The following is a 21,470-nucleotide window of genomic DNA, read 5'->3' as shown; positions in this document are numbered from 1 at the left end:
GTCCAGTCAAAAAGACAAAACTATTCTGCTTCAAATTATATAGTCTGTCTCTAGTAGGCTAGATCTCCACATTTTTGAAAAACTAGCCAGTTTACTCAAAATTAGCTTTTGATTGGTCAATTAATGGATTAATAACTTAATCTCTAAATTCAGCTATTGCCCTATATACAAGTAAGCAAACAAATCCCTAAAATAGGAAACTGTAAATATTCACATTTGTTTCCAATGTAGCTCTGCTGCTGCTGCTCCACATTGCTACAAAACACACACCACTGAGTTGAATAATCACTGTCCCTGCTGTAAACAAATTGCAAACATAGGCTATAGTTCTTCACACACTCACATCTGTTCTCTAAACATCCTGCTTTTAACAGCAGCTGAACTTGCATGAAGCATCTATCTTTGACCATCTACAAATTTCTGGCGTTGTTGTTGACACTGAATCAAGTAAAGTGAAGTGGCCCTTTTACTACAAAGTTTCAAACCGTCTCGGCCATGTGGAGCCAACATGGAACGTTGTGCTCCGTCTTTTTACGTCCTGTCAGAGGGCACGCACACACACGCGCTCTGCGTCATTACGCATTTCCGGTTCTCTACGCTTACGAAGTACCCCCCCTCTCTGCTCTTCAACGTCGCGCTGTGTGAAGTGGATGTTTTGGTGGAAAAAATACGGTGTCGAAACGGGACCTAAACACATTTAAAACATGACATTTCGAGCGAGCGGGACCTAAAGCGGCGTAGCAGCGGAAAGAAGGGGAGCGAGTTCGGTGAAGGTTTCGCTTTATCTATCTATCTATACGCCGTATTCCTCCGCATGTCCGCTTTCTTCGTAGATGGTCTCCGGCGAGCGTTGTCTGGCGGCGGACGACGGGTTCTCGACGAATAACATGAAGGAGATGATCGGCGGTTGCTGTGTGTGCTCCGACGAGAGAGGCTGGGCGGAAAACCCGCTGGTGTACTGCGACGGACACGGCTGCAACGTCGCCGTGCACCAAGGTAACGCCGTGCTTGCTGTTAGCTCCTCCATGTAGCTGCTAGCAGTTAGCTCACACACTAGTTAGCGTTGTCTTGTTGCAAGGTTATGGACCCGCTCTCCGTGTGGTGGTGGTGGTGGTGGTGGTGGTGCCTCCTCCTCCTCCTCCTCCGCCTCCAAAGCTAGGGCTGAGGTCAGGCTCAACTCATGCGGGCAGGGCAAGTCCACTGCTTTGGCTTGTCAGCTTATCTACTACGGCCCGATAGTTGGCAGCTGCACAATGAACAAAATTGTTATTGGCTACGAGTCGTGACATTTATTCATCCCCTGTCAGAGGCTGCTCTGTGGGATATGGAGGAGTAGATGGAGGGATAGCTACTCGTGTCTGTATGTAGTAAGCCCACGAGTCGAGGATTTTGAATGATGATTCAGCTGGGGGAAACTTTCTTCTCTTTTTTTTTACGCTGCCATTTGTGTTTGGGATCAGGTCATGTTGCAAAACAATGCTCTCCATTGGCTGCGTTATCCTCCACTGTAGTAACCCTGATGCAGGGGCTGTCAAGTCAGTGCTTTACCCAAGATGACTCACATGATGACGTCCAGTGTTTACAAGTTTAACAGCGGGCCATGTGTCCATTTGGCAAACGCAGAGGGAAACTATTTTGAAATGTCAGCACACTCTCAACTCAAACAGATGTATATATCTATGGATGGATGTCTGTGTTTTGTTTTGTTTTTAGAAACAGTGTTTGGGCAGTCAAACTGATCTTTAAATAAACCCAGTGAAATGTTTGCGAGCCAAATTGTTGGATAGATTCTTTTCTCTCTATTTTCATGTCTTTCTTTGCTGGTTTTAGTTTGCAGAAACAAACCGGGGGCAGTAATAGATCTACTTAGCAAGCATTGTTTTTGGATGATTTTGGACACTCAAAACTCATCATTTCATATCTCATATTTGTATTGCATCATATTCGCTCAGGCTCAGCCTTTTAGGTTTAATGACAGTGTAGAAAATTGTATACATTTGCCTCAGAGTAAGCATATTTTAAAACCACAACCCTAAACATTGAATGCCTCCATGCGGTTTGGAATGTGTTGGATAACAAAACACAGATAAATGCTTATCATAACATTAATCCTTTCGTACAGATCCAGTCACTGTGGTCTGGATAAAGTTATGTCTTTTTTTTTAAAATGTTGTTAACCACAAATTTAACCAGGAGTGCTCCAATGAGGCTGAGACTCTGTCCAAGTTTCTCTTTACACTGTGCAAGAAGTTCAAGTATAATGTTGCTGAGCATACATGAAACAATGCACATGTTTGCTAAGTATCCTAAATTTCCAACCCTAATAAGATTGTATATAACATATATTTTTTGAGCTGTCACTGTTGCATCACTGTCACCACTTCAGTTTTGTCCATTTTCATTATACGTTATGCGCTGGTGGGGCAAAAGTGTCCATCAGCAACATAGTAAATAATTGTTTGAGCGCTAGTCATGGCCTTTTTATGTATAGTATTTTCCCATGAGAATGTATGCATCATTTATTATATAGTCTATGTAACTGTGGCAAAGATTCAAAGGGTCAAGATTTGCTATGTCTACATTATTGCCATTTTCTTACAAAATTGAAGTTTGATCAAAATTTGAGCGATTTGTGCATTTGTATGAATGAATTGGATTGATTTGAATGCCCCTGAACTCGGTAACCTTCGGGTATTTTGTCCTCAGAAATCTGGATTATGGCTGTTAATTTCATTGGATTATGGGCTCTGGTCAGATCAGAGATAATCTGAAAATGTGTAGAGGTAGGCTATTTAGGGTAGTGCCGTCGTATGTAGGGTAGTACCGCCTAACAGCAACTTGAAAGTCAGGGTCGCGTTAACATCAGTGAAATCAGGTTATAACTCAAGGTGAAAGCAAAATGGTGTGTTTGGAGTTACAGTGCATGCTGTAACTCGTAAGCAATGCTGAAATAATAGGAATTGATTCAATACTGGAGAGCGTAGAAATATATCATTATCAACTGTCCTCGCAGAGTTTAGCCGTGTAAATGCTGCATTCACGCAATAATTTCATGCCCTCTTTGAAATACACCTGTTCTTCCTCTTGACTGTTTTCTCAGAGATCTGTGGCAGACGTCAAATAAAGTTTGTGCTCTGTTTGAAAGAAGCCTCTTTACGTGAGGTATAAAAAGCTCGCAAATGATTATATCATTGACGCCTGCGTGTGTTGACATTAGCAGCACATTACGAGTGATTCTGCTATTGTCCTGCGGGCTTAAAATATTTTGTGGCTGTCAGCAGAGTGTTATAAAAACAACAGTGATAACAGCAGTTGTACTTCAGTCTGTCACATCAAAACACTGCCCAAACCAGTTTAATCTCAAATCTGGCGTCTGGTGCATGCAGAAAAACAGTTGACAATGTGTTTAGTGTGATATTTGTGCAGATGTTAACAGGATTACGTTTGCATGTATGGACATGTTTTCATTATTGTTGTGGTAGGATTTAAGGTTGTGTAGTGTTTTTGTTGTGGTTGTGATGACTTCCTCAACAGTGTGGCTCCTTTTCTTTTTTGTAATGCTCCTCTTCATCTCTCCTCAGCCTGCTATGGGATTGTGCAAGTTCCTACTGGTCCTTGGTTTTGCAGAAAGTGTGAATCTCAGGAGAGAGCAGCCCGTGTGGTGAGTCGTAACATCCATCCATGCATCCATCCAACCATACATACAGTACATCATTTATGAGTGAGCCTATAGAATAACAGGTCTATCTGGCAAAAATGTCAGACCTTATGGTCTTGAACAGTGACAACTATAACAAGTTCTAGCAAGTCAATGAAAACCTAACAAGTTAATCAAGTTTTTAATGATTTCCAAGTGGAAAGATGCCCAAACAGTTGAACACACCCAAATTACCGTTCAAATGTTTTATAATCGTTGTTTATAAATGTCATTTCTAAATACACAATGAAAGCAGCCTCAAGTTCAGTCTTGCATCGTTGGTGTGTTTCAGAGAGATTGGAACAAATTATACAAAGTGTAACAGTTGAGATGTCTTGTATGCTGTCAGTTATAGCGTATCAAGAAATCTTGGTAGAAGCTGCCATATCAAAGACATCAGAAGTGACATGAGAAATTATGTAGGTCTGTGCAGATCTGCCATTTTTTTGTGGAGCATCCGCCTGAACCCAGGGGATTTTCTGCGACATTTGCCCTTTACCGCTCTCATTTGCCCTATGCCTGCCTTTCAGCCTGCAGACTGCATTCTGTACCGGTTACCATCACATTTCACAAAATGATATTTAATCCTGATTGAAAAGCTCTATGAAAGATTATCATAGTGCTGTTGAGGTGGGGGGCAGTTTATCGCCAAATACCATTGGTTGAATGTGACATACTGCATCAAGCTGTTCAGTCTTCATCACAGCAGCACATTTGAACATTATTGCACAGGCAGGAAGTGGAACACATGCATGGAGATGCCTGCGTATCCTACATTTAATGCAGGACCAGTGGGCTGGCCTATTCCTCAGAGAGCTCTGAATCATTTCTCAGGACTGAATTGGGCTAAAGAGCTTTCACAGTGTGGAACTTTATCAGGGAAACATTTAGTGACGGTTTTAATGGCGATGTTTGGCAAATTATATATTTTGCTGAAAATAAATGAACCGCTGTAGAAAACATATTAAAATAGCCGCTCTGCAAATGTTCTTTAACAGTTACTTTTTATTTCATGAAGTTAAAAAACAATCACAGTAATTGGGGTGTGTTCAACTGTTTGGGCTCCCTTCTACTTGTAAAACAGAACTTCACAAACTTGTTAAGCCTTAATTTGACTCAACTTTTTAGTAGTTGTAAGTAGGTCAGAGCAGGTCAAAGGTCATCAATTATCAGGAGATGATACCATGAGAGCTTGATAGATTCTGACTCCTCAGACCTTGTGCTTGCACTAAGATCTAGGCCCTGTTTACACGACAACACTAGTGGGTGAAAACAACAAAATATTTTAACGGATGTGCTTTTCGTTTAGACGGCGACAGCGTTTTTGGGTTTAAAAATGCAAAAAAGTGAAACCACCCTCCAGAGTGGAAATCTTAAAATCACTCCACCGTCGCGTTCCCGTCTAAAGGGTAAAGACACAGAAGTCTGCTCCGATCTGCACATGCGCGTTTACGTCACAGGGATGCACCAGTACAGGAAAATGACAACAAACATGTCGGATTATTTCCATCCGTCGGACCTTCAAGTTGCCCTAGCAGCTCTAATAAACATGCAATAGTCATTTCAGCAGTTGTACCGAGTCTTTAGAGACAATATTACTGAACAGAGAGAAGGCATATTTCACGCTACCAGGGAGCGCAGACTTTGTAGTGTTGTGTGGCAGCCTGGCGTGCATGTGCATGCAACACAAACTTTTGCAACACTATGCACACAGGTTTCCCTCCAAAACGCTTGTCTAAACGCGGAATAAAAAGTGAGAACGCAACGCCACTTTTTGCGTTTTCCTGTTTAGATTGTTTCCATGTAAACATAGCCCTAATTGATGCCTCCAATAGGACAAGATTTAAAAAAACATATGTTTATGTATTCACTTCCAGTTTGAAGTTTCTATTGTATAAAATGTTATTCAGAAATTGAAGTTACATGGGGTAGTGCCGATTAAGAGAAGTCGTACCTGCAGGAAGGTTTCGGTGACACAGGAGTGGCGCATTGATGCACAAATAGGACTTTCATTTCCTTTAACCTCATCACCAAAATCAACATCTCAAGTTTGCACAGCAACACCTGGATAAGCTCGAAACATTTTGGAATTAAGTGAAGAAACAGATGAAGTAAAAAAAAAATGGATTCTGCTGCTGTTAAAACATTGCAACATTGATAGCATTGTGCCAACTGGTGAACATAGGGGTGGAAATATTTTGCATCAGGGTTGCGTGTCACCCAGTGGCACAGGGAACATAACACAGATAGAGGGAAGAATGGATTCCATTAAATATCAAGTGTCAAATTCAGCGTGCAGATGAGGGCTTGACAGTTTTTTCCCTTGGCTGTTACCTTACTGATTGTTAGTAACCACTGAGTCCTGTACTCAGTATTTTGAGCTAATACACATTTACGAGTAAATATTAAGATATTGGTATCAACTCCAATATTAAACTTAGCCGAAGTGTCTTTTAGCGTATGTTTAATCAAAAGCGAGACCTTTCAATATTATCTTTAAACGTAATAAAGTACAGTGAGCTCCCAGCAATATTTCTTTTGAATAAACTGAAGATTTTACTAAGTAAATAGCTGTCTGTGTTGCAGGCTGCCTGGTGGAGTGAGATATTCCCACAGTGCATTTTTACACCTTGTCTTTAATGCATTAATCTGCAATGAGAGGGAGAAAATGTTAAAAGTGGGTCAGCATGCCGACATAGGCTTAACACAACATGGTTAGAAAGTCTTATCAATTATTTAAATTTTATATGTTGACACCATGTGATGACCTCATTGAAAGGTAGTTGAATAAATGTAAATAATAGCAACAGAAGTGGCAATTCAAAGCTCTGACAATTGTGCAACAATGACCTGTACAAGAAACAAACTCAGGCAGCTTCAAGACTCACTAGTCGGACGTCATTGGTTGCGACTAAGATGTTACATGAAAGAAATTGCGTCATAGCAGATGATTTTATTTTGTTCCCCAGTCATCTAGTCTAACCTGCATCATGACCATCAGTGTAATTATGACCATCGACCTGTAACACAAAAACACCAACTCAGAATGAACAATGTTTCCATCGCAACCGGACATGCCCGTCATCATATTCAGAGACCGTAAAAATTGTGATTATTGCGATATCTGCTGCCTTACCTACAAATGAACAAGCTGCTCCAGGCCGGCCCATCTCTTTCTTCAGATGATATATTATAACCAATATAACCAATGTGGTGACGATGGACAGAGAGAAGTGGCTGAATCAGAGTCAAAGTAGAGGTTGCAAATCTACAAATTGAATTGTATGTTAAAGGCGAAATAATGCATATTGATCAGGCAGATAATTCACTCATGTAAATGCCATGTAGTGAATAAAATGGTGAAAGTGAAATGTAAGAGGCTTCCACAACATTACAGTGATCCAAAACAGACAATGGCAAAATTCCTCACGAAATACTTAAAGAAACCAATCTGAAGCTTGTGGAGAATTTTCTAAATCAATAATATTAACACTTTCTTAGCTCACTCCAAAAAAAAAAGAGTGAAATAAAAAGTTGTATTGCTTTAACATTTGGTGCAGAGGACGTGTTTATTTCTTTTCACTTCACAAATCAAGAGAATGTGGAATTTATTCTCTGGGGTGTTGAATTGGATCATATAAATTCAGGAATTTGTAAATGCTTTGCAAAGATCTGTACAGGAATGTCAGAAGTGTAGAAAAAGCGGCAAGGCTTTATTCTACGAAAGCAAACCATTTCTGTAAAGGAAATAAAGAATATACACATCACAAAGAATTGTGCAGAATTAGCTAGAACTCTCATAAAACTACTAGTGATTTTATGATTGAACTTCTTAAATGAAAATTGAATATGCATATAATTAGGTAAGACTGTTTCTTGTAAAGTGTGATTTTAATGAACAGTTGCCATGCAATTTCCATGTAGCATCGGTTACTTTACCGGTGTCCAACCTGTGGAATCTGTCTTTAATGATTTAGTTTGAATATGATTTGAAGGATTTCAAGGGTTTTATTAGATTAAGAAGCAAATGAAAGTTCGTCACCATGGCCAAACTGAGCGGACTGCACAGTGAATACGGAAAAACACTGAACTGCAAAGAGTTTGGTAGTAATAATCGATGAAAGAAAGGCATTTCAAACATCTCTCAGGAAGTGTGAGTAGAGGCACCTTTTACATATGTTTTTATGTTGGCCAGAGAAAAAGAGGAAGAAAGGAAAGCGGAATATGAAAGTCTTTCTGTTCTGCCACACAAGCCGCATTCTTTGTCTCGTGTGATTCAGACCTTGAGGTGAGGACGAGCAATTTGTGAGCTGAGGAAGAGCCGAATTATCAGGCAGAGCAATAATTGCCTGTGGACTTCTCCTGGCTGATATACACTCGGCTGTATGTGAAGAAAAAAACCCGCCTCAGGTGGCAGTCAGATAGCGAGGGTGTTTTCCCGCAGAGTTTCTTGCCTTGTGCCCCGAGTCGGTGTGCGACTCTTCTCCGGCTTATCTCCCACACTCGCACATATTTGTCATGCTTGAGTGTTTGCCTCACTCTGACTTTATGAAGTTGACCTGTTGTCTCTGACCTGATGTTGCTCCTCTACCCACAGAGATGTGAGCTGTGTCCACACAAAGACGGAGCCCTCAAGAGGACAGACAACGGAGGTAGGATCCCTCCCGGCTACACACACACACACACACACTCTCACACACACACTCCCACACCCACATCTGTGGTTAGCCTCTTGTGTATTTTTTCATTAATTGCATGTCACCGGCAAGTTTAAGGGGTGTGAGCTTGCTGGGAGAGTTATGTTGCTGTTTGTTGTGTGTGCTGCCTCTCTGTACCGTTCTTGCCAGTCCATGTTTTATGAGAGTGTGTGAGTGTGTGTGTATGTTTATGAGGGGGCGGGCCAGGATGGGTATAGTGCATGGCCTGTGAGGAGTCTCCTCTCCGGGTTCATCGGAGGGTCAGCTTGGTGGAGACTGTAAATATTCTGTGTGTATGTGAGTGTGTGTGTTTGAGAGAGAGAGAGAGGCACAGCTGTGGGATTGTGTCCAGGCCTGCAGGGAGGCATCAGGACAACACTAACACACACCGTTTTACTACTTTCTCTTTTATTTTACCCTTCCCATGACCCCGCTCTCCCTCTCTTTTTCCTCCCATGTTTCCCTCACCATCTCCTTTTCCCCATACCGTCCATTTCTCTGCTCTTGTCAGTTCCTTTCCACTTGTTGATCTGTGTGCTAGTTGCTGTTATTTCAGGTGGGAGAGTGATAAAGCAGAGCAAAGGGATTAGTCTGAAATGGGTGTTTGATCCACTACCTTCACATGTAGCCGACAGAAGAGAGGGAAAAGAAGAAGAAGAAAAAGGAGAAGACATAAAGTTAACAGCTGCTCGTCATGGCCACTTTTTTTGCCGTCTTAAGTTGTGGATGCTCATATTTTGGTGCTCTCCTTATACTAGAAGTTTAAACCTGATATCTGAGCAAGTCAAAATTATTCGCTTTTTAAATTTGAGCTCAACATGGTGCCTCCTGATTTAGTGTCAGTGTGTAAAGTTCATTACAGTGAACATAAATTAGATTTTTTTCTTTTTTACTTGCTATTGGCTTTAATGTTTTAACTTGGCTCACAAAAGAAACTCACTCAGCTTTTATCAACTGCTGACAGATCTTTGACTCCCTTAGTTTATTTGAAACCTTAATACTCTTCAAGTTAGTTATCGGCTAAATTTAAGCTCAGCGTCCTGACACATTGGTCTTCGATAACTTCTCTGAGAAAAGGGATGTTCGTAAAGGGATGTTTTGTTGGGTTTTTGGGTAGTAAAAGTGTGAATGCTTACTTTGAGGAGGAAGACTGTGCCACTTTTATAGTCCTGTTTTATAGGCCTCTTCCAGATTCTTGGAGGGACTTCAAAACAACAACATGCCCCCATTTCACACCCATTCCCTCCTCTCCGTCCCGCCCTCTGCCCTGCTCCCCCCCTGTCCCGCTCACCAGGTCAAAGGCAGGTCAGGGGTTCAACTGTAAGTTTAAGCCTGTTTTTGTGCCTGCTATGGGGAAAAACAGACACCTCCAGCATGGCAGGAGACTCCCACCTCCATTTGACCTCCCGTTCACCTCCTCCAGCTCCTCCTCGGCTCGTCGTCAATTCTGCTGCCACTCCGCCGTGCCCTGCTGTCATTCCACCGCCCCCAGTTTGTCTTCACTGACAGGCAGCTGTGTGTGTCAGGGCTCAGTAAACGGCTACTTAGATAGATTAACTACCGGTTCACAAATTAAACCATTTGAGACTTGAAAGTTGGATTTAGTTAATTTCTGTACGATATGTGAATTTATAACTTGATGAATCCAGCTGGGATATTTATGGTTTAGTGTCGGTATGTAGGCGTTACTCAGTCTTTTCAGCATGAGACTGCATATCAACCAGAGTGTAGGTTTTGTTTTATTCACTTCATCTCTTCTGAAGAATAACTGCCCTATACTCACGTTCATTTTAGCCAATAGCCACACACAGCAACTTTTGGGATGTTAATATTAAGTCGAAGTCTGATAATTTGACACACTGGAAGGATAGTTTTCAAGTTGATATCTTTCACTGCGCCTTAAGACATCCTATCTTTTCCTGGAGGGAAAAGGCTCTATGCAGCTCACTAGAAAATCTCTGAATATGAGCCTTTCTCAAAACCGAACTCGACTGTATTTTTCATGAATAACAATGTGCAGAAAGAATCTGAAGAGACTATGTATCATGTGGTGCAACGTAATGGGTGAGAAGAGGTGTCGTGATCACCTGTGTCTTGGTTTGGTTGTTTGTTGCACACCTGTATTCAAAATGCTGCGTAACCACCAATTCAGATAAACTGGATCAGACACCGGAGCTTTGCAAATTCAGTTAAGCATTTAACAAAGAGGCTTCACATTTTTTTAAGGGACTGTGTTATGAGTTACAGCTCGGCAAGAATGTGCAGAAAAATGCAGTATTTTTTCAAGCCGATAATTCTGTAATGAATCTATGGGGAGCAACGACATGTCCTTCAGGTTATGTGGCCCATATTTCCATAACCCAGTTTTACTGTAGCTCACTGGTGCGACTCGCAAATGACAAATCAAATGTGAAAGATTTATGATTTTACAATATGTTTTATTAGTCCTGTGAAGTGTCTTAGGGTTGTAACCTCTTTACAGAGGCTGATTGTTCTTCTGTGTCTCCGCAGGCTGGGCCCATGTTGTCTGTGCTCTTTACATACCTGAAGTGGAGTTTGCTAACGTTTCGACTATGGAGCCAATAGTGCTCCAGTCGGTGCCACATGAGCGCTACAACAAGGTAACAGATTTCATTCAAACACGTATATTTTAATCATAAAGAAGTGAGTCTCTTTTAACTGTGTGTTTGTGTGTGTGTGTGTGTGTGTGTGTGTAGACTTGTTATATCTGTGAGGACCAGGGCAGAGAGAGTAAAGCAGCCACTGGAGCCTGTATGACCTGCAACAAACATGGCTGCAGGCAGGCCTTCCATGTCACATGGTGAGCCCCGTTCATATCTCATTAACCTCACTGGACAAAGGAGGAGATTGTTTCTGCTGTTCTTCCCTCAGACTCTTTTAAAGACTTGGAGATTTGATATGGCGCAAAGCAAATAGCAAAACCTTTCAGATGTCGTGCATTTTGATATTCCTATGTATTCAAGGAGTCTAACTGCTTTAAGCGTAAAATAGAATTTGTGTTGGTTTTTAAACTTGTTTTTTCACATGATAATGCTCCTAACATGAGCCCAGTCACATTCGTTTTCTGTGATTGTTTTAGTCTAAAGAGTTCAGCCTGGTTTAGTTTTGGATTCGCTGAGATTTTTGTGCTACGGGCTACTGCCTCAAATTCATGTCCAGAGCTGTTAGTGTTATGATAACACATTGTGGAAAAAAGTTACGCAAAAATATTTGTCACATCGCTTTCATTTCCTTCACATTACTCTCTGCCACAGTGCCCAGTTTGCGGGATTGTTATGTGAGGAACAAGGATCCGATGCAGACAACGTCAAGTACTGCGGATACTGCAAATACCACCACAGCAAATTGGTAAGTTTTCTCATATTATACACATCTTTTGATAATCTAAACCACAACTTCACACATCACTAGACAGTGAGTCATTCTAAACAAATGAAACTTAATTTTAGCCTCAATCTGTTTCTCCACATTTGAGGACAGTCATATCTATTTTTTGTGTTTTTGATTTGTTATTGAATTTAAGGTTATTTATCTCTGTGCTAGTGAACTGAGAATCAAGATTGTGTTTTGTAGATTTATGGTAGTACAGAATAAACACACAGGGTCTTGCTAACGTATTAGAACGGGGCATTGATCTCTGTTGAACTAGTTCATCTATGAGACCGCTCTGACTGGCGTCTGTAGATCACACATATAGCTTTTATCTGTCGACTAGCTTGGCACTTCTCTTCTGCCACTGAGAGATGCCCCGCCATCGCTCTTTTCTTTCCTTCCCCCTAGTACAAGCTTCTTCTTTCCTCTCCATCTCTATCTTACTCTCTACTCAGTCTTTCCACCCTCGTCCGTTTCTCCTTCCTGCTCGGCTCTGCTCTCCCTCCTTCAGTCGGCTTCCTGGCTCTCCTCGGCCACAGCCGCTCTCCTCTCCTCTTCCCTCTATCTTTCTCCTCCATCTGCTTCCTTTGTCACTTTGCACCATGCCATCCATCCCTTTGCTCTTTGCTCTCTCTTCAACCTGTCCTTTACCCTCCGCCTATCCCTCTCCATCTCCCACCGTTTCTCGTTCTCTGACAGTGGCCCATGTTTTTGTCCTAAGCCCTGATTGGCTGCAGGAGATTGGGATGTCAGGTGCTGGATGTGGTCCATTTTGAGTCTGTTTTGTGCTACAGGGTGACTGTTTGGACGATTATGTTGTGCACATGATTTAGTTCTTTAATTTCCAACTGACTGTGGTAGTTTTGCTTAAATTAGATTCATGGTTTCAATAAACAGTGTCAGTTTGGCGCTGTTAAAGAAGCTTTTTCTACTCTTGTATCCAGACAGCTTAACTATGCAAATTTCAATGAGCATAAGCTCAACATAAGAAGACACAAGAACAGTCATTTTGACTGTTATTCTACTTTCTCTTGTCATTCACTCATAAACGAGAGATTAGTGGTTTAATATCTGTTTAAATCACTTTGCTGAATTGAGTTAGAAAGCACTTTCATTAAAAAGATTTATCAACACAATTGTAACACCTGGTTGTGTATTCTCAATATACACATTAACTGAAGAAACTTTTTTGTTCCACCTTTTCAATATTTAATAACCAGTTCCAACTTACGTATGTGCACTATTTAGCTCGAAGGAAGAAAATATGTAAAACAGGAACTTGACTGAAGAAAGAATTTGATTCCTCGACGATTGTTGCATGGAAAGACAGGATGGTGTCGGCTCAAACATACACACACGCACACACACGTACACATAGAGGACATTTTGCAATGTTAACAAACACTGATGGAAAGACTCATGCTGTTATATTGATCGTGTATGAATGGCTTTGGATGCTGGGGCATAATGTCATTAAGCCGGGATTGTATGGATGACAGGAATGTACCAGGGGGAATCAATGATGAAGAATGCAATGTTGTTAGCAGAGTGCGTTTCATAAGATACCACTTGATGGATGTTTACGCCATGTTAGCAACATATGGTATTTGACTGGACTCGGTCAGTAGCGAAATCTAATTTCAAACTTGGATTATCCTCGTTGAGTCTGGACTACAGTGAAATTTCCATTTCACTGACGGTTTCATCAAGACTATGTAATGTCATGTTTCAAAGCGCTGTAAAATGTGCCCAAATTATGTATCGTCTTAACAGTCATCTGGAGTGGGTGTTTGCAGCACACAGCTACATCCTGTCTCACCCATCTTTTTGTAACTGTGAATGGCAAACCTTGTTGCATAACTTTGTGTCACTAGCTGTTCTTGTGAAACAACTGATTGTCTTTTAGGGTTGTCCTAGTTTAGCAGTATGGTGTTGTTCAAGGGGGAAAGCTTTCAGTGTTGTGTTGTGTTGGAGCCATACATTATGATTTATTTATTCTATGTTCAAGTACAGCATGTGTTAGAGTTGAAATTCATATCTAGCCTTTGCAAAGCCAAGAGGTATGTTATTGAGACAGTGGACTGAGGAGGATTTCTCCCATGATGCTTCAGATTGGCTTTTGAGTTTTACAATTCCTGGTCACAATTTGAATACAGGCTGTATAAAGACATTTACTTGATCTATGATCCAAGGGGATAATATAGCTGTTATTTGAGGATGTGTTTTTGTTGTTGCTGCTATGACAATATATAATATAGGCAAGGGCATTCTGGCTTGTGCTGAGATCCATGGGCAAGACCCCCTAAAAGTGTCCCACAGAGGAGATGACAATAAAACACAACTCACAGTTGGGTGTGTTTATACTGTTGTCCTCAATCCTGATAGTTTTTTCTTAATTGTAGTATTGATGGTTGTTTTACACTGGAATTACTTTACCTAATGGTTACACTTGGTCGATGATAGTTAAAAGAAAAAAGGAATGGATTTTTTTTTAATAGTGGAGGTATAATATATTATAAATTTATGTTTCAATATACCTTCTGCCACTATGCACTTTTTCCTCTGTAGTGACCAATTTACTCATAACCACCACTTTTGTAATCAATGCTCATGATAATGTTTTTTGACTGTTTTTGAATTTTGAGTTATTCTTAAGTTCAGTCAGCCTTTTTCAGTTTCAAGTTTCTTTTTTTCTTTTTTGCTTCTTTTGATATCTTAGAGTTATTTTTTTATTTTTTTATTTATTTTGGTCTAATTTTAGCCTCATTTCTATGGACTTAATCCAGTAACTTGGAGTTCCTCTTTACCTTTTAGCGAAGGAGCAGGGGCCGTGGTAGTAGGTCTCAAAGCTTAAGTGACTCTTCCTCTCAGTGTATGGATAGACCCCCAGACAAGGATAAGAAGGTAAGACAGCCCTCAGATCTCACCCTCTCTATGCCTCCCACCTACGAATGTGACTCCTCCAGAAACAAAGGTCCTCTCTGTTACACGCTGACACTGTGGAGGGACAGGCAGATGTGCAGTAGTTAATCAGTAATACTTGTCTGTAGTTCTTCTGATGGCTTTACAATTAGCATTTAGGTGCCAGTATGCAAATATAATGGCATATAAGGCATACTTTTGTTTTCACAAACAGAGCAAATAGGAAATTAATATGTAATTTTTATTAGCTCTTATGAACTCATGTTTTTAGGGTTTGTTCTGCAGATTTTACTAGTTGACAATTAGATAAAGGTGTGTTAGGAGTCTTTTCCCCTTTTTTCCAAGTTGCCTGCTCCATGGCCGGCACCTCCAAAAAGTTAACCTGTGGTGTGGGTTACTCTCTTTCCTCCTGACAATTAAATAAAGCCCAGAAAAGGTTGAGCTTGGACCTTGAGCGTCACTTTTGAGTGAACTGATTTCAGAAAACAAGGCTGAATGGATGGTTACCATTGAAAGGAATGCATTTGGTATCGATTAAATTTTTATCAGTGTTTTTCTGAGGAAATGTCTTATGTTCCAGATGTCTTCATTGGAGTTGTCCCATCTCAAAACACATTAGCATGTCTTTCACTTTTACCAAACAGGGCCTCTAAATTCATAGACCTCGAGTCTGGTGCCCAAGTGACTGGTGAAATCGTATTTTATAAACCCATCAGTTGCATTTGATTTGTCTGTGTGATGCTTGTATGACTGCAGCAGCCCACCTTTACTCGCCGCTGATCGCAGCCTCTAATGAATGGTGCATTAGTGTGACTTAATCAGTCGTGCCTGTTAGAGGAACATGTAATCACAGGCTGCGTAAAATCAGAATTTACAGGAGGTGTCAAGTCATGTGTTTCACTTTTTGTTTTTGCTCGCAGTGGAATTAAATTGAACTGATCTATATAGAGATACCATTTAACTTGATTTAATGCTAATTGGCTTTATATCATGTACTAAATGTACTAAAGCAAACACATGACTGCCCCTTTATAGCTGAGCCGTTCTAGCGAGTCTTCTATTCACTGTCATTGATTTTCTCCACCAAACTCTTTATCAATGTGCCTGGTTTGAAAATGTTATCCATTCTCACTCCCTCATTGGAGTGTGAAGAAGAGTTTATGGGATGGAAATATCAAAGACGAAGCTGATGTGAGCTTTATCAAACACACACGGTAAACAGGATTGATGCAAAAATGCGTTACAGCAATCAAAGTATGCTCAAAAGGTAAAACTAACATGAGCAGGCACTTAAAGAGCTTGTGTGTGTATGAGACACTGTGTGTAAACATCAAAAATAACATTATATTCAATGCACGACAAGAGAAACATTATCAGGCAATAATAAATGACTGTATTTAGTGATGGTAAGTTTGCTTACAGTTATGAGCAGTGATCTAATTTGCTCTCTATCTGTTGATATTTACTCTATAAAATGCTGCTGTGTGCATTGGGAGAACAGGTTTAGGGAAAGGGATTCTTTAATTCTGCAGTGCTTGTACCAACATAAACAGTGGAAATGTCACATGTAATTCTTGCAACTATCGAGACATTGAGCAAAAATTACAAGACCCTGCTGCAACCAATGAAATTCTACACTGCACACATATTGGCTGCCTGTTTCATGCAGATTCTTTTTCTACAGATTTGGGTAAAATCAACAACACATCATTATAACATCCGACATAGACCGATATCAGATTAAAATGAACCAAACATGGAAATTAGATAGAACCGTTCTGATGAGATGTTGCATTTATTTTTAAACCTGTGTCTATGCAGACAGCTCAGCAGAGATTTTGTTAATGCTGCCTTTGCCAAAAAGCTTTTGATGCTCTGAGATCCCTTTTCCTCCCTGTTTTTTTCCCAGTAATTGTTTTTGATTGAAGAGCATGAAAGAAGACAATAGATTTTTCAGAAATGAGTTAGTGGAATCCAAATTGAGTGTGTGTATGCAATGCCTTTGTCCACAGACTTTACAGTCCCGCTGCCCTGGCTTTTGTTAATACCGCCTGCCTCACTCACTTACAGACACACACATTCACTCTCTCCATCCACATTTCAGGGTCAGAGATCAGTAAGCTCAGATGTGTGTGCGCGTGCGTGTGTGGGTCTGTGTCCGCACATGCATTTGTTTTGTGGTTTTTGGGGGGCTCAGATGTATACCCACCTCACGTTAGACCCTGCAGTCAAACTACAGCAGGGGCTAAAAGATCCCCCACACCGGCCGCTTAGAAAAAGCCTGCAGGAAACACACACACACACACACACACACACACACACACACACACACACACACACACACACACACACACACACACACACACACACACACACACACTAACGCAGACACACGCACACACACAATGGCTGGTCAGAAATCCTGCAGGAAACTGCACAGGGGAATTCCTGCCAGGTCAGGGCGGATTATTTTCCCCCTTACTTCCTGTTCCTGCTGCAGCCTCTCATCTTCCTCCTGAGGCCATTGTGTCGAATTGTAAAACATTTAAAATAAATATTACATCAAATTAAAAGACAATACTTTGTCTTTGTAACATGCGATTTGTTACGGAGCATTGTTAGGTTTGATTCTTGACGTCCTGCCATATGGACATCACTGCAGGATCGGGTACCACGTCCACGACTGCTCTGGAAGTTTGAGTTTATTCATAAATTGATATAAAGATGAAACGATTTATTAAATAGTTAAATCCACAGAGAAATAAAACGATCCATCCATAGATATATAAAATTGATTGTTACAGAAAATAATATCTATAATAGCCATAATTCGGCCAAACAGACAAAAAAAATGTCCATGCACATAATTTGAGATATGTGGAGAGGCTTTTCCAAAGAACAGCGCTCCTCTGGTGATGAGTGCGTTTCCCAGTCCGGAGCCTCATGATCAGTGTCGGACATAGACAGCACGCATTGTTTGGGATTTTCTTGATAAATAGACGTATCTCCTCATCCTCTGCCACCACTCATATTTACCCCACACAGCCTCAAAGACCACTCAGACATGTCAAATGATCAGGCGGCTAATGGTCAGCGCCAGAGAAAGAGGGTAGAAGACACGCTGAAAGGCTTTGTCTCTGCCTGTATAATCAATTGACCTGATTGATAAGAGGGTGTCAGGGTTACATTGTGTGTGTGTTATGTTTCCCACGCCCAGTGCTGTGGGTCCGTGTGAGTGTGTGTGTGTGTGGTGTGTGCACGTTATCCGACCCTCTCAACTCAGCCTCTCTCCATCAACACCTACCTCAGGAATGTTAATGAAAAACAACAAGGGAATCCCAAAGAATTTACCTCTCTGTCTTTCTCCTCTCACTCTCTGTTATCACTTCTTTTTTTGTTGTAGTAGATGTCGATGTAAAATCACACTCCTGTGTTTCTCTTTGGTCATCTTCTTTCTGGAGCCATTTTGTTAGATGGACAGTATTGGTTAATGTCGGTCTAATAGGAAAATTAATTAACAATAATTTTTGATTTGTCTCATTACATAATTATCTAATTTAACCTGAAGTGTAATTGTAGTATGTTTTGATCAGGGCACAACTAATTAATTGGCTGATTTGGGCCTTACTCAGACATATTGGTGTTTGTGTGGCTGATAAGAATCGCCCATGAATGAATGTGAACACTATTTGTGTCTTAAAACTTTACAGGTGAACTGCAAACTGCCCGGGTTTAATTTAGAAAGGATGTTTTGCACCACACACTATTGAACTGGCAGGGGCTTGTGGAAAGAAAGTGTGTAATTGCCCTTTTTGTAGTTATTTTTGCTTCTATTTTTTAATAGAAGTTTGCTGCAATAATTAAAGTTAATCTGTTGTTCAACTACAAAATGTTCTACCTCTAATACACAAGTGTTTGAACCACATTTTAGGGACCATTGCAAAAATCATTAAAACCCCTCAACAAACAGCGACTCAGCTATCTCAGACTAGAACAGTGTTTAACAGGATCCCTAGATATCCCCAAAATCCTTTATGCTTTGTGAATTACAAAAAAAAAATTGAATGCTTGAGGAAATAGACATAAGTTTATATATATTTTGACACACATACATGTATTTAAAATATTAATAATATTATTAATATAAGCCTCTGTTTCTATTGCTCAGGTAAGAGACCATGTGGTCCTGTAGTCTGCCATCATTAATACAGAAAAAAAAGCATTCACAACAATCAAGCCTCTCCCTTTTTTAATTGTTGTCCATGAGACTCTGTAAAGCTTGTAGTAATTAGCCTTGATCCACGTCTCAAACTCTGCCGTGTTGAGTCCTTGAATTTGAAGCGATTGGGCCTGGTCCTTGAGAAGTCATTGAATTTTATGTTTATGAAAGTGTGGGAACCCTGGTTTGGATCTCTAAACTTTTAATTCATGCATACTAGAGACTCTGGTGTTTTCAAAGATAGGAAATATGTCAGGGTTTTTTTTTTTTTTTCTTTTTTCAATTTAGTGCTGCAGCTGTAACATCCTGAATTTGAATATTTTACTCCACGTAACTTCTAACCACTGAAGGGGAAAGAAATTGTTTTAGGGAATAATCTGAACTTGCTGTCTCTTTTTAAACACAGACCCACAGTTGCACACGAGAATCGACCTCTGCAACATTTTTCTTCTCCGGTCCCCAGGTCGGTCGTTACCATAACCGGATGCCGGTGGTGCAGAGAGGTTACAGTGAAGCTGCTATCTCCTGACGTGGCTGGTGATGTCTGTTAACTGCCATTCATAGAGGAAGTCTGGCTAAACTGTCACCAGCCTCCGTGCAATCACTCTTCAGCTAGACCCTGAGGGGGGGATGGGCAGTTTCTCTTCTTTCTTTTTTTTTTTTTTAGAGTTGTCATGACACTGAGCATCACAAGCATGTTGAATCCCATGTCGTCTCTCAGGATCGCTGCATATTTTCACCGCCTATCTCCCAGAGTGCGTCTGTCGGTTGCGGATGTGCATCTCCTCCACGCGTGCGAGCGTCCGCGTAAAAAAAAAAAAAGTGCGCGTGTGTGCCACTGCCTGCCTACGTGCACCTGTCTGCTTCGTACGCACGTGCAGGGGAAGGTGTCAGGGTGCAGGGCGTGCGCGCGAGGTGTAAATGCGCTGGCACCCAGTTGCCACCTCAGGGGTGCGAGAGGAGGGTGGCGACGCGTGTGTGTTAGGGAAGGGTGTAAATTGAGCTGTGATGGTCCAAGGAAGAGGATATGATTGGATGAAACAATGAGACCTTGTGCGCTGCGGCGCGAGGCACTTAGACACACTCTGCTCTAAACTGCAGCTGAATTCCTGTTGCCTCCTGCCCCCTTTTTATCTCTCTTCCGTCACTCTCTTTGTGTTAGTGGATCTCCGAGCTTTCATCTCAGACTGAGCCTTTGAAATGCAATGCTCCCTCTTTCTCTCTCTGTTTCTATCAACCAAACACACAAAGACCCACACACACACACTCTTCCTCTTCAGTGACTATATTCTAATAACTTGTATATATTTTTTTTGCCGTCTCTTTGGCTGTAATCTTCCCCAGAACACTTATATATGGTCCAGTGTGTCTCAATCTGCAGTGTTTTCTGTTTTATTCCACAATATGAACATGGTTATAACACAAATGTTTTTCTTCTCTCTCTCTGTCTTAATTTATTTTCCCTGTATCATGTATGAAGCAGCTTCACCCATCTGTTTCTCCTTTTTCTCCCCCTCCATTCTCCATGTGCAGAAACATAAAGAGCGAGACAGACACAAACCAAAACACAAGAAGACCTCCATGGACATGTCTCCCTCCCTCGTCCTTCCAAACATCATGGTCCCAGACAAGGTGAGGGCATTTCCTCTCAGTCACAGTTCACATAAACAAACGAGTGCATGAGATAGTTAAGTGTAACAGCACGAGTGGCCGGTTGACTCTTCTTCTATATCTTGATTTACCTTTATTGCTCTTGTTCTGTGTCCCTCACACATCCTGTCCTCCTGTTGACCTCTTGGTCCTCCCCTCTCTCACCCGGTGTTGTTTTGATAATTCTCGCTCTGTTCCGGGTCTTCTCACCGTCCCTGTCCTCCCTTTCCGTTCAACTTGTAATTTTTCAATCACTCCCTTCCTTCTCACCTTCCTCCTCCTCCTCCTCCTCCTCCTCCAGAACTACAACAGCAGCAGCTCAGTGGGAGGCGTCACCTCTCTGCCGTCGTCCGCGCAGAAGCGATTGGACGACAGCGCGGCGCGCTTCACGACCGCCAACTTCCAGGAAGTGTCTTCGGCTCTCTCCGGCGGCGGCGGTCCCAAAGACGGCGGCTTGGCCGCAGACACTGGAAAGGCGGCGTCCGAGGTGAAGAACAAGAAGAACAGCGGCGGAAGTCACGTGGTGGGACCGAGAGGCGGCCGCAAGTCTCTCACCTCCTCAGGGAAACCCCTCCCCTCCGCCGTGGTCACCATGGCAACCTCCTCCACATCTGCCTCTGCTTCCACCGGGCCTTTCCACCAAGGTGAATTGATGGCTGCAAATGGTCTTGTATGTTAATTTCTTCCCACTGCTGGGAATTAACCCCGCAGTTAGAAAAATAGAAACACAATGACAAACCGTCCGGCGTCACGGCGCTGCCCACCCACTGAAAAACTCACAACCTCCGCACAATTTAAATCGAAGCGATGTTATTAAAACGCCGAATAAGAGCATGATCCGTGCAGATGTGCGTGCACGTGTGCTGCGTCATTGGCTGCAGTTTGTCCAGGC

At 41.6% G+C, this 21,470-nt stretch overlaps 1 protein-coding gene across 2 annotated transcripts in view; it reads left to right on the top strand.

The window, feature by feature from the left end:
• Positions 1-21,470, top strand: part of mllt10 (MLLT10 histone lysine methyltransferase DOT1L cofactor) — a 78,033-nt gene that overhangs the window by 33,139 nt on the left and 23,424 nt on the right. The window contains exons 1-8 of one of the 2 annotated variants that reach the window (XM_083995726.1): positions 565-996; positions 3,582-3,661; positions 8,295-8,349; positions 10,906-11,015; positions 11,112-11,215; positions 11,670-11,763; positions 20,462-20,560; positions 20,880-21,222. In XM_083995726.1, the coding sequence (XP_083851852.1) occupies positions 834-996; positions 3,582-3,661; positions 8,295-8,349; positions 10,906-11,015; positions 11,112-11,215; positions 11,670-11,763; positions 20,462-20,560; positions 20,880-21,222 (1,048 nt within the window). In that variant the 5' untranslated portion in view covers positions 565-833. Of the gene's footprint in view, positions 1-564; positions 997-3,581; positions 3,662-8,294; positions 8,350-10,905; positions 11,016-11,111; positions 11,216-11,669; positions 11,764-20,461; positions 20,561-20,879; positions 21,223-21,470 lie in introns of those variants that run through there. The other variant, XM_083995727.1, reaches the window with a different exon arrangement.

The sequence above is a fragment of the Trachurus trachurus genome (assembly GCF_905171665.1).
Source record: "Trachurus trachurus genome assembly, chromosome: 20".
Lineage (NCBI taxonomy): Eukaryota > Metazoa > Chordata > Actinopteri > Carangiformes > Carangidae > Trachurus > Trachurus trachurus.
This window is presented reverse-complemented; position numbering and strand designations above follow the sequence as displayed.